This window comes from Rhea pennata, chromosome 3, assembly GCF_028389875.1.
Source record: "Rhea pennata isolate bPtePen1 chromosome 3, bPtePen1.pri, whole genome shotgun sequence".
NCBI lineage: Eukaryota > Metazoa > Chordata > Aves > Rheiformes > Rheidae > Rhea > Rhea pennata.
Genome location: NC_084665.1, coordinates 19,658,869 through 19,671,100, shown reverse-complemented (window position 1 = coordinate 19,671,100; position 12,232 = coordinate 19,658,869). Strand labels below are relative to the sequence as shown.

General features: G+C 40.3%; 1 protein-coding gene across 1 annotated transcript in view; it reads right to left on the bottom strand.

Moving 5' to 3' along the window:
• ALK (ALK receptor tyrosine kinase) overlaps positions 1-12,232 on the bottom strand; it is a 319,150-nt gene that overhangs the window by 24,358 nt on the left and 282,560 nt on the right. The window contains exons 15-19 of the mRNA XM_062573543.1: positions 10,294-10,456; positions 5,653-5,803; positions 2,990-3,121; positions 2,010-2,154; positions 967-1,149 (exon numbers count right to left, since the gene is read on the bottom strand). Coding sequence (XP_062429527.1) covers positions 967-1,149; positions 2,010-2,154; positions 2,990-3,121; positions 5,653-5,803; positions 10,294-10,456 — 774 coding nt within the window. The remainder of the gene's footprint in view (positions 1-966; positions 1,150-2,009; positions 2,155-2,989; positions 3,122-5,652; positions 5,804-10,293; positions 10,457-12,232) is intronic.

Here is a 12,232-nt window from a genome sequence, read left to right as displayed (position 1 = left end):
AGAACATACCAGAAGCACAGCATGGGCGATATACTTTGTATTACAAGCATGCAAAGATTCCCCACCCCACCCAGAAATGACATTTCCACTTTAATCATCTTCAACAAGGGGGAAAATAGTGCAAATCAAAATTATGTCACATGAGGCATTCTGCTGGAAAAAAAGAGCATTACACAATAACATTGGTACAAATCATGCACTTAATCATTTATACTCATTATTTCTCTCAGGATTTCAAGTAAATCATGACTTGAATTAAGCTGTGGAGAACCAAGGGTTAAAAAGTTCACCACAGTGCAGATGGCTGAAGAACTTATGGGCTCAAGACATAACAGGTTAGTAGAGCTCAAGATTTTAATGCTGGCCTACACCAGGAGTAATCAATATAATGCCATCTGACAGCTATCCTGAAACTTGCTGCACATGAAACTAGTTCCTTGTTGACTGAAGTCAACACCACTCATTATTAAGAAGGGTCCTGGCTGGCAGCTTGATCACAGGTACCAAATGACAGTGGAGCCACTCTAACCCTGGAGACCATCTGTGTAGGACTGAGGCCTACTCAGAGCAGGGTAGCATAGATGAAGCTACGTCTTTCCCCTGACGTAATGCCTGGCTGCCAGTCTACATGACCAAAGTACTCAAAATACAGGTGCTGGTAATAGGAGCACATAGCCTATTTCTTCAGCTCTATAAACCAGAAATGGAAGGTTCAAGAATCACAGTAGGATCTTGATGGCCCATTTTTCAGAGTGTAAAGCCAGGATTACAGTTGAAGGACTGACATCTAGCTATTTGCTCAAAGACTAAATATCATACGTTCATCTAGTGCTAAAAAGGCAACACACAGACATACTATTACATAACAGTCAAATATCTAACTACAGGAGAATTATTTATCAGCCTTTCGCTGACCATTAGCACTAAAGGAAGGGAAGGGACACCTTGAACATGAAGCCACTTTACCTATATATCCTCCGCCTCCTCCACCTGAGGAGCACCCCCCTCCACCCCCTCCGAAACCCCCTCTTGTCTCCCACCCCCACTTCTTCATGGCCTGGGGGCAGGATCTTCCTCCAGTAGCACCTTCCAGCAAGGATTTTCCTGACCACAGGAAGGAAGTGTTATCATTCCAGCCACCTCCACCACCTGCAGTTAAGAGAAGAGAAAAGGTCCAGGCAAGGGTTATTTTAATGTAAAAAACACAACGTAGGGATCTGCAGAATGAACACTCATTCAAAGCATCTCAGCTGAAAGAAAGAATCTCATTTCTTGGTTAGAAGAAGATACAAGCTTGCTTCATAGCGCTACGGTAACCTTTCTGTATGGCTTTTCACCACAACAATCATCTGCACCTTTTCCCACCCACCATTCAAGTGGTATGAAAAGTATTTTCTTTGGAAAATGTAGAACGATACACCTCCCTACTCCCAGACCAATTGGTTTTGGCTTACAGAGCCTTCCCCTTCTTTTTTTTGTAAAAAATACTGTTGAAAAATGCGTATGTCAGTTCTGATGTAGAACAAAAGCAATTTAGTGGAAGGCTGTGAAAACACATCCCAGCCCTGCTCTAAATAAAGCATACTCACCAGTGACTCACTTTCAGCTTTGCAGGTTGTTCAGTCCAAGGTCTCTTCACAGAGACTGCTAGCCAGGGTGTATTTATGCTCTTTCCACAAAAGCCAGGGAAACTCTGAGTATGTCTACACAGCACAGAACAGTGCAGGGGGCAAGATGGCCTCATCAGCATAGCAGACTCCCATGCCAAACCAACTTTTTTATCTGAGGTACCATATTATTCTGGGAGAATGTTGCATTCCTGTGTCTACATCCTCTTTGATATCCTCATTCAGGCCAATTATCCTGCACTATGGACACATCCTACATTAGCATCTATGTTTTAATTCCATGGTCTCCTGGAACAGTATTTTCATGTGTTTTACCTCCACTGTATGAGGGAGTACCACACATTCACACATTTTTTCTTAAAAAGAATAAGCTTTCCTTACCTGCAGCTCCTGAATTTCCATTCAGCCCTGGAACAGAGGAATCATTCTCCAGTCTTTCTGGATGAAATGTGTCTGTTCTGGCCCTGTAGGCTCTGCCACCACCTCCTGCAGCTATTATCAAGGGGATTGGTTCTCCATTCTCCATCTTAACAAGTTCAGAAATAAAGGCAGTGTTTAGATTGAGTCAGATATGCAAATGTAAGTTCAGCGATGCACTAGTTACTGCATGTTGCACTAAGCAGCCATCCAGGACTGCTGAACAGTACAAATTACCATTGCATTATTTATGTATCCACATCAGAAAGATTAATGAATAGCACTAGTCCTACCAAATCCGTAGCAAAGAACAGTGGCATCAGCAGTTTTCTGAATTGTTCCTACAGTGCTGATGGCTCTTATAAAGCTTATAATGTTATCATCTGATGAATTTCATCAAATGAAACATCTCTAAGTGACACTGTTCTATCTAGTGCAATACAATGTCTCCACTGGTAAGGAATTGCTACACTGAGCACGCAGAGTTAGGCAGAATTATGTAGCAGCGGGCTGATCTGATCTACAGATATTATTAACACCTGAAGCTGGTGTTCAGAATGAGTACTGACTCAGCCAGCATATGACAAGGACCTACAGCGAAGACCAGGGGCCCTTGGGTGCAGGCTTGCCTTGAGAACAAAACGTATCCTCAACTTTTCTTATGTTGTCATATTGCATAAACCAAATCCTGTAGCTGGAGATTAAACCCATTTAAAGCCATTCAAGCAAACACAGTCACCCTATGTAGCAGCACTTCTAAAAGGTGTGAAGAGCCCTCTTAGCTCACTGCAACTACCAACTGGAAATGAAGCATACCCAGATCTCACTTTGATGTCCCTTTCCCAGATCCGTCTAAAGGACTCTCATGCATTTCAGGCTGTGATACTGGAGGAAACAGCAGGATGTACACATGATGAAGGTGCTCAGGGACTATGTTTCCATACCTTAAATATGTAAGTTGCGCCTCCCCCACCTCCACCTCCTCCTGCCCATTCATTAACACTTCTGTTCACACGTATCTCTTCTTCAATCACATTGTTCTCTCCAATGCAGACTTTCTGTATAATGTCATTAGTCTGCAAACAGAAGAACAGAATGGAATTCTGATAAGAAATCTCCATGTCCTTTTATATACCCAGGCCTCGTGATCCCTTCACCCTCCCAAACCTCTGGTCTAACACACTGTACTCCAGCAAAAATGAATAGAAGCAAACACTTTTCCAGAAGAATCTCACTTTTTGCTCCAACACTGTTCAGAAACATTTGTTACCATTTTAATGTAACAATTATCAAGTGAGTTCAGTGCTGCTACCTATTACCATATACAAATGCTCCACAAGCTCTTTACACACATGACAGTAGAAATCATGGCAAGTGCTTGCTAGCATTAACCATCCACATTTCACAAGTTGGAGAAGGGAGGAACTCCGAGATGACACTACTTGCCTGATTTCTCAGCAGTCAAACGGCAGAGTCAGAGAGAAAACGGAGGTTTCTTTACTTCTATTCCAGTGCCCCACCAGCCAGGGCCAGGCAGCCAACACACTTTGGTCACAGCTAAGATCTGTAGCTCACGTGCACATACCAGATCTAGTTTTAACCTAGATGGTCATAGTATCGACGGTAGCAATGAGCTCAGCATAGCTTAGACACTTAAGTATTTATCTAGACTTCTAAGCAACTTTTGCTGTTTATGTGAAGCTTGTGCTGCAGCAGCAATTTTACTGTAATTACCAGAGCTAGCTAGTTCAAAGCCTACCATAATAGCAGCAGTCCCGCCTTTAATTGCAGAGTTGACATGATGTTAAAGAAAATACCTAATTAGAAAGCCTCCATATTCCCTAGTTAGTAGTTTTTTTCTCTCTACCAATTAGCAACAAATGTAATGAATCTTCTGTATCATGAAAACCACTGAATTCACCAACTTCTTTCAAACACAACATTAAACCATCATTTCAAAGTACTTTCAGACTATGACCTAAGAAAGGTAATTGCTGCTCCAGTGTTAAATCAAGATCAGAGCATTAAAGTGCATGACAAGCAGGACCATGCTGTGGATATTTTTACATTGCAAGCTCTGCTTCTGGTTCATTTTATTTTATAAGTTTCAGCTGAATAACATTGTCTTGTTATGCATACTGTACTCACTAAGTTAACGAGATTTAAATGAAAAAAATACAAATATCTGCTATAGTAGAACTAGCCTTCTTTATGTTTACATGTATGTCCCCTTTTGGAACAGGAACCTGATAAAAACATAGTCCTCAAGTTACGAACTGTTCTGTTGACCATAAAATGAGTCCCAGGACGTGCGAGAGAACCAATGGCATCCACTTTGTGTGCGAGCACGTGTCTATGGACCTGAAAAATCCTCCTTTCTCCCAATCTTCCCAATCCTTAATTGATTTGGAATTGGGTAGGGATGATTAATCAAATGACAAAGTCAATGACCCAGAGGAGCCACTAGATTACAACTGAATTAAAAAAAAAAAAAAAAAAAAAAAAAAAACACCCTTCATGGCAAAGACATAACTGATTACAATCCAATCTAGTAAAAATCCCTTCTACAAGTCAATGCAATCTCTTTGCTTCAATGAAAGAATTACATTAGCACTCAATAAATTCTCACTAAGATTATAGTGGTCTGCAATTTAATGGGTCCATATATTATATTGAGCTTGAACGTTCTAGTTATAGATGTTAGCTAGCACATTTCTCATTTCTAAGAGGCTTCATACGAATGGTTTGTTCACAGATGTGTATTATTCTAGTTTTAACATTATTTACTTCAGCACCCAGCCTTGAGAACCACTCTTTCCTACATCCTTCAACCTTTCTCTGCTGTGAAAGACAGTTTAGATTTCACATCTTGGATGCCAGCCATGTAACAGATGCTATTCCAGAAATGGAATAGCATCTAACTGCCCAGCTCGAACCTGTAGGTCAAATTTCATCAGATTATGCTTAGTTTCTTCCCTAAGAATCTCCTATTACTTTATCTTCCAAAGAAATTAATACTAAAATATTAATATATTATTGTGTCTGCAATGGGCAGAAGTTGCAACTCTCTCTCTCATTTGCTGCGATGTGTAGTTAGTAATACAAAAATCAGTAGTAATTTGTCTCTCTATTCACATACAGAGCATAACCAAACGGGCCCTTTGAGGTGGATCTCTCCAGAGCTGCAGGGTATTATGATAGTGGAAGGGCTGAGCTCAACAGCAGAGAAAAGACGAAGCCCTGTGAAGTCAGTCTTGAAGACTGGTTTCCAAAAGACAGGAAGGCAGGGTTGTCTTTTTTCCCAAACCCACATAGATGCTTTGAGATATGCAGATCAATCAGAGACCCCCACTGTTTACTAATGGGGCCTGAACCTTGAAAGAGGAAGTAAGCATAGTGACATGGTACTTCATCTTTTCACATTCATGCCCCACTAGTAAAAATATAGCCATCCCTTGAACCATACAATACAAAACCACATAATCCCCCGAACCCTCAATTCTCAAAACTGTATAATCCTCAAAGACAATGTTTTTCCACAAACAAACAAAAACCTCTAAAGATTTGCAGAAGAGATAAAGGTAAAAGAGAAAGGGCAATCACTTACACTAGGACAAGCATCTTCACCTTGCTGTCCCACCAAGATATACAAAGTATCATCCTTCTGGAGGTCAAAAATTCCCAATACGGACACGCCATGGGACCGCACCATGGTGTTCTTCCCTCCTTTCCCACCAGCAGCTCCATAGCCAGAGATGCTGCAGGAAAAAGAAAACAAAAATCTGGCATCAGATTTGCCTGAGGCAGGTAGGATGTAGTACAAGCCATTTCTGCGCATGTTCTGCGTGCTCTGAACACAGTCTCACAGGGCCTTGCCCCAAAGATCTTACATTCTATGTCCAAACCCAAAGCTTGAAGACCAAGGTTTTCTGTTTAGCACAGAAGAACTGGGGCAGCTGCATAACAGCTTATTCCACTCATTGACTCTTGGGTAAACATTTGCTAAGCCAGTGAGCGAGCAAGGCCTTGGAGTTTCAAACTTTAATATATGAACCCTTTTATTTCTCTGGAAGTATACCTTGAGAGCTTTGTAGGAAAAAGAAAAGAAAAGAAAAAAAAAAGAACAGAAGCAGAAGCAGAAGAACTGATGGCTAAAGGGAACTTTGTGCACGAGATTGACTGGAAGAGATTTGAGAAAGCAGCGTAACTGCCCCTGGTAGCGTGGACCAGATGGGAAAAAGCTCTCCTACTCTCCTATTCCCAGGACCAGAGGAACATAGAAGAGTAGATGGACACACCACTATCTGCAGTAAATAAAGAAGGCAAAAGCTCTCTGGCTTAACTTATAGTCAGCAGAAGTGTCACACTGTCTCCAACTAGGTTGCACATGGAGGTTGTTGAGGTTGCCGCAGTCTCAATTAAGCACTGAGACTTTTACTTCAAGCAGTCAAGGTACAGAGGTCCTTACTGCTGCTGATGTATCCGAAGATTTGACTGTGCAACTATGTTGCTCAGATTCTTCCTCTCTCTTTCTAGGTGTACGAACAATTTACATATTTGAAGCAGCTTTCATCCAAGAATTTCAAAGCACTTCACAAAGATCACGGCAAAACACACATCTCAACTTTAAGAAAAATACACAGTCACATGACTTTATTAGTAGGTGAACAAGGGTACAACAGACTCATTTCAAACTTGACATAAGCAGGTGATTCTCCACTGACTTTAGTAGTTTGACAGTTACTTCCATTACAGTAAAATTCAACCTGGAATGTGCGAGCAAAGTCTGCAGGGCTGAGAATCAAAATTTCCTCTCAGCTTCCTACCAGTTACGTTAAATGTATTCTTCCTTAAATTCCTTCTTTCCTCTAGCACATAGTTGGTGCTTTGCCCAGCACAGCCCTGCATGCAAATAGGCTACAAGCAGAAACTTAGCAGTGCCCATGGTGCATGAATGCTCTAAACAGGTTGGGATGGCAACCTCCCATAGGACACCAGCTTTCTTTCAACCAAACTTCTTGCTTTAACAATTAGCATGAAGAGCTCAAATTGTGATACTGCTCCAAGCAGTAAGCACAGAGCACTTACGATGTCGAAGCATCTATGGTGCATCAAGTGCCTCATGACGCAGAGTAGGTCCTTGCAATGCAACATGATAATGTTCATGCCATTCTTGATAACCAAAGCAATCATTCCTCAGTAAGGCTGCACTGGAGCCAGCAGAGAAACTGATGGACACAGCACTGGGCTCTCCTGAACAGATGCTGTGTGAATCTGAAGACACTAAGCTGATTTGATGTAAAATTTTGTAATGGCTAATGAGATGCACTATCAGGCATGGCAAGCTGGCAAGGCTAATCATCTGCAATTAGGGGCCATATTTTTCTGTGTATGAACAGATTTTGCATACAAGCAATGATGTCAGGAAGTTCAAGAGAACCCATTTCTGCCTCGTTCAAAAGCTGCAGGCAAATAAAAAATGGCAGATTCAGTAACAGTCATTCTTTGTTCAAAGTGGGTATTCACTATTTAAACAGATGGTTATTTTGTCTTCAAGTTATAACAAGAATCATTCTCCTTAAGCATACCTTTATTTTACAGAAGAGAAGATTCAGACCACCTTGAGCAGAGGTAACCAGAACATAGATTACCTCACATTGTCTTCTTCCTTTTCTTTTACTGTGGTATTTGTAGGAACTGAAAAAGAAAACTCTGTCTTCAGGAAGGATCAAGATGAGCAAAGGGCACTGGCTATGCAAAGCAGAGCTGGAAAAAAATTCCATCTCTATATGCATAGATTATAGGAAACACCGGAGATAGTTTTGAGAACCTGAGAAAATGTGGTGCCAAGGCTGGCTACCCTAGAATATCTTCTTGTGTTCTACCTTCTTGTGCTTTTGTTCTACCTTATCAAGAAGGGATCAGAGAAGAGACAGGACAGTGAAAGTGACATCAGATGGGGCAAGTAGCAAACAGACCAACAGGTCTTGTTTCTGAAACAGGAAGAACTTCGATAATGGATGGCAGCAAGTATAACTTGCTCACTTCTCCCATACTTGATCAGAGCCTTAGATATAGAGAAATGGTAAGATCTTTTGTATGCTTAGAATGAAATCTGAAAAAAAGTACTTTAATATTGCCTAATATTTTTATATACTATGTGCAGTCCCATGGGAGCAAACCAGCTGCTTTTGTACCTATCAGCACAGGCACATGAAGCAGCCTGCCTGTGGCAGCTTACCCAGACCTTCGCAGATGGTGGGTTTTTCTGAGTGTGGTAAGGTTGTGCTAGCAGAGTTTTGTGAAGAGCTATGCTTCTTCTCTTTGTGTTTTATTAAAGCACATTCTACCTTCTGTTCAAACAATCTTCTTAAGTAAACATCAGGAATGTAACTCCTTCTCTAACTTACACAGTGTAAAACACATACGGCATAATAATGGCCTTTTTCAGAGTGCAATAACCAGCTAGAGAGTTTTATCTCTGGGTCAGGTATACTGGAGATGGCTATCAGACTGCTTTCCATGATCCTCAGTTCAGCAGGCCTTAGGGAAGAGCTAAACACAGACAGTGGGTCCAGACTCTGGGAATTGCCATTGCAACTTAACATTTTCCCAGGGGGTCTCTCCTGCCCCTTCAGCAGCCCAGAGTCAGGCAGATGTCAAGTTAATTTAAACTCATAATAGCTTACCCTTTCCCCAGGCTGTGAACCTGTACTATAGCCTTAAGAGGTACAGAAGAGAATGTCATCCAGTTATACATAAGTTACCAATGACATTAGCCCTTTATTATCTATATAGAATCTAAAAGTCAATTAGGAGGTTTACAGAACTTCAGTATTCCTGCAGGAGTCTCATTTCACCCGAGGTTTGTATTGCGCACCAAAAATCAGCCCAGAGTTGTACCGGAATTTCGACTCTTCCTTGGGCTGTGATATTAAAGTAATGACAATGTTGTAAGTTTACTGCCTCTTCTCTTTTGGGCTATACTTTATATCCATATTTACTGAATGCCAGTCTTGAAAAATTCTATTTACCTCAGGCAACTCATTTTTTGATAGTATCATTAGCGCTTTTTCATTACCATCAATCCTTGTGGTAAGAGGTACTCAGGCAGGGCTTGTGCCTAGCCTAGTAGCCTAATCAATTTCTCAAAACTGCTTTGCAGCAGACTACAATTAGAGACTGACATCGACCCCCAGTACTACTATTCTTTTTCAACAACAACAACAACAAAAAAGAGAAAACAGAAGGCACATATAAGTTTTAACTGAAATTTGTCCAAAGTCGTTGGTGGAGAGTTCTGCTTAAAAGTCCATCATACTATTACCAGTTTCAATAGGGAATGCTGCAGAGAAATCACTAGAGAGTCATTGATTCTAGCAGACAGTTCTGCTTACAAGCTGATGCATGTAATGGCTTGATGTTACTGTTCAGATGCAGTGGGCTCAATTGTAATTCTTTCCCCAGCAAGAGCAACAAGAAAAAATGATTGGTAAAAATCTGATCAAATGACCTTGAACTGTATCTGATCATCTGCCTTTGAGGATAATTGCGCAGAGAGATTTAAGCATTATAACCCCTCGTATCACAAAGCCTAACATTTAGGTGGCTGGCTTCCAAAATCAATTCTACACTGGTGAGCTAGACTTGCAAGCTCTGCATAATATACACAGAGTCAAAACAACCAGGATGCTGAGCAGAGCCTGATGCCAACTATCCCTTAAGAAATACTGACCTATGATTGTACCTCCTACACCAGGTAAACAGTGGGGAAAACCCATTCTGATCCTAGAGTTCAACTGACAGGATATAGGATATGCACATCCTTTTGCCTAGGGGCCAGTTCTCAGTTTCTTATAAAGCTTTCTCAAACTATAACTAACTACGCTGAAGATTTCTCTCCCTAAAATTGTTTCTCTTACTGTCCCTTCTACCTTGTTTCACAAAAAATTAGGTTCTGTTTAAGATAAAAGTCCAAAAAAATTAACTGTTTAACAATCAGAAAAATTTGCATAACATATTTCTAACCCATTTTTTCAAGCAGGCTTGCTGCTGCATCTGCTAGACAACAAATCTGAGACTAGAAAGGCTGGAAATCACAGTATCAGGGAGAAGTAAAATCCAAGCAGATCTGCCAAGTTTTTGAGTAATACTTTCTAATATTTCATATATACCTAGTTTGTATATGTAGTTGGGAGAAATTTCAGAGCCAAAGATATATCATGAGAATAACAGACCGTTCCCTTACCTGTAAGTGTTAGTTGCTGGTACTCTCCAGATCTGAATGCCTTGGAGAATCCCCTCAGCACCTACAATCACACTGAGGTTGGAGTTCCTGTAGGCGTTGTTGCATTGGCTCTGTGTGGGCCCATAGGGTCCACTGGCACCACATGTTGTGAACAACCAGTGATCTGAAATGAGGATATATACAAAGTAAGCTCTGAATATGTAAAAATCAAATAACTGTTCTGCTCTTTATTCACTCTCTCTTGTCACTTGAAGCAAAAGAAGAACCTGACACCTGAGATTTTGACTAGAACAAACATGGAATTTTCAGAAGTCTCATAGCACTGCACAGTCAATATAAAACAAATTTTCATCTACAGCCCCTCAAAACCATCACAACTATGAATATGTCTCTAATTTTTCTAAGTCTCAAAAAAGGCAAAGATCATAAAGTAGGCAGAAGTAAAATGCAATACAGACCACCCAAGTCTCAGGCTCTGGGCTGTTAAAGTGCAGTCTCACAACCTCAAGATGGATGCATTTTAGCCCTTTCAGCTTCTGCAGTCATTTGATTATTGAATCTATTTCACATACAAAAGTAGCTGCTAACTAGATAAAAACCTGTATATACATCAGTGCTTAGATTGTGACAATAAATTGATTACATTTTGAATAATTATATGAATGTTCCACATAATTGACTCACAAGAGAAGGCAAGACACCTGAGATAACTGAGGCCTGTATAAAAGCATTCAGCCCTGCATGATCTAGGTTAAATCTGTGGGTGTAACTCAACACATCCCTACTGCAGTAATTTTTGCCAACTGGAAGTATTAGGCCTGTCTAAGTAGATTTCTAAAATAAAATTTTTCTGATGTATGCCTCACAAATCTACACAAAGCCCATTTTGAATACAGGAGGCTGAAATGCAATCTTTTTCCAAAATGCTTCACTACCAGGGCCAGCAAGACCACAATGCTCTTGTAAAACCTACTCTAAGATATTTGCAAGTATACTAGAAAATATTTCATATGAAAATAGAAAATATTTCAACTCCATTAGCTGCCCATTGCCACTAAATGTTGAAGGTTTGAAACACACATAGAGAGCATTACTTCTACAAATGATGTTGGATCTGCTCATCCTCCTTATGGCTTTGTCAAAGGCAGTGTTTTTTCCTCCACTCCCACTAATGCAATACAGCATATGCAGACTCCAGCAGTGATAGCACTAAGTAGCTCAGATAGTGACAGCATTAGTTTGAACTGCTTCCTGGTATTTTGAGTGATTGTCTAAAGCAGATCCAGCCTGGAAATGATGGTCAAAATGTGTATGCGATTTGAGAGGCGAGGAATTCTACCACAAATGTTACTGGAGGGGATTGCCAACCACAAATACAAGGAAACATAATAATTTAGCCAAGTAAAAGATCCCAATTTCTTTTTCATAGAATAATTCTGAAGTTGGGCTAAATTTATTGTAAAAACAGTTCAATGGATAAAATGGATCAAACATTGGTAGGACTTTATGAAATAAAGTGGCTAGTATTCCTGAAAAAAAATTCATAATATAATCTCCACTTTTCTAAGAATAATGAAAAACCTTCTGCTTTATGAAAGCTTCCCAATCTAAGTAGTGCTGAGAGAGTAAGCTCTTCCTTTTCATTCTGAAATCTATACCACCCCTCCTCAAAACTCTCCTGCAAGGGACTGATAGGGATTTTGCTATTGCTACTTATTTTATATTTAAGATTATATACTTATTTATTTTTCAAATCCTTCAGCAATGGATAGTAGTATAAAATTAAAATCAATAGATAGAAAATGGTAGAGTTCTCCTCTCCTCTTCTGCCTCTAATGGAAAAACAAACACTTCCTCCATACTCCCTGACCACCATGAAAAGCCCCTAAGAAAGCAAGTAGTGGCTAAAGGTTCCTATGCAAAGTACTGGCTAGAGTTT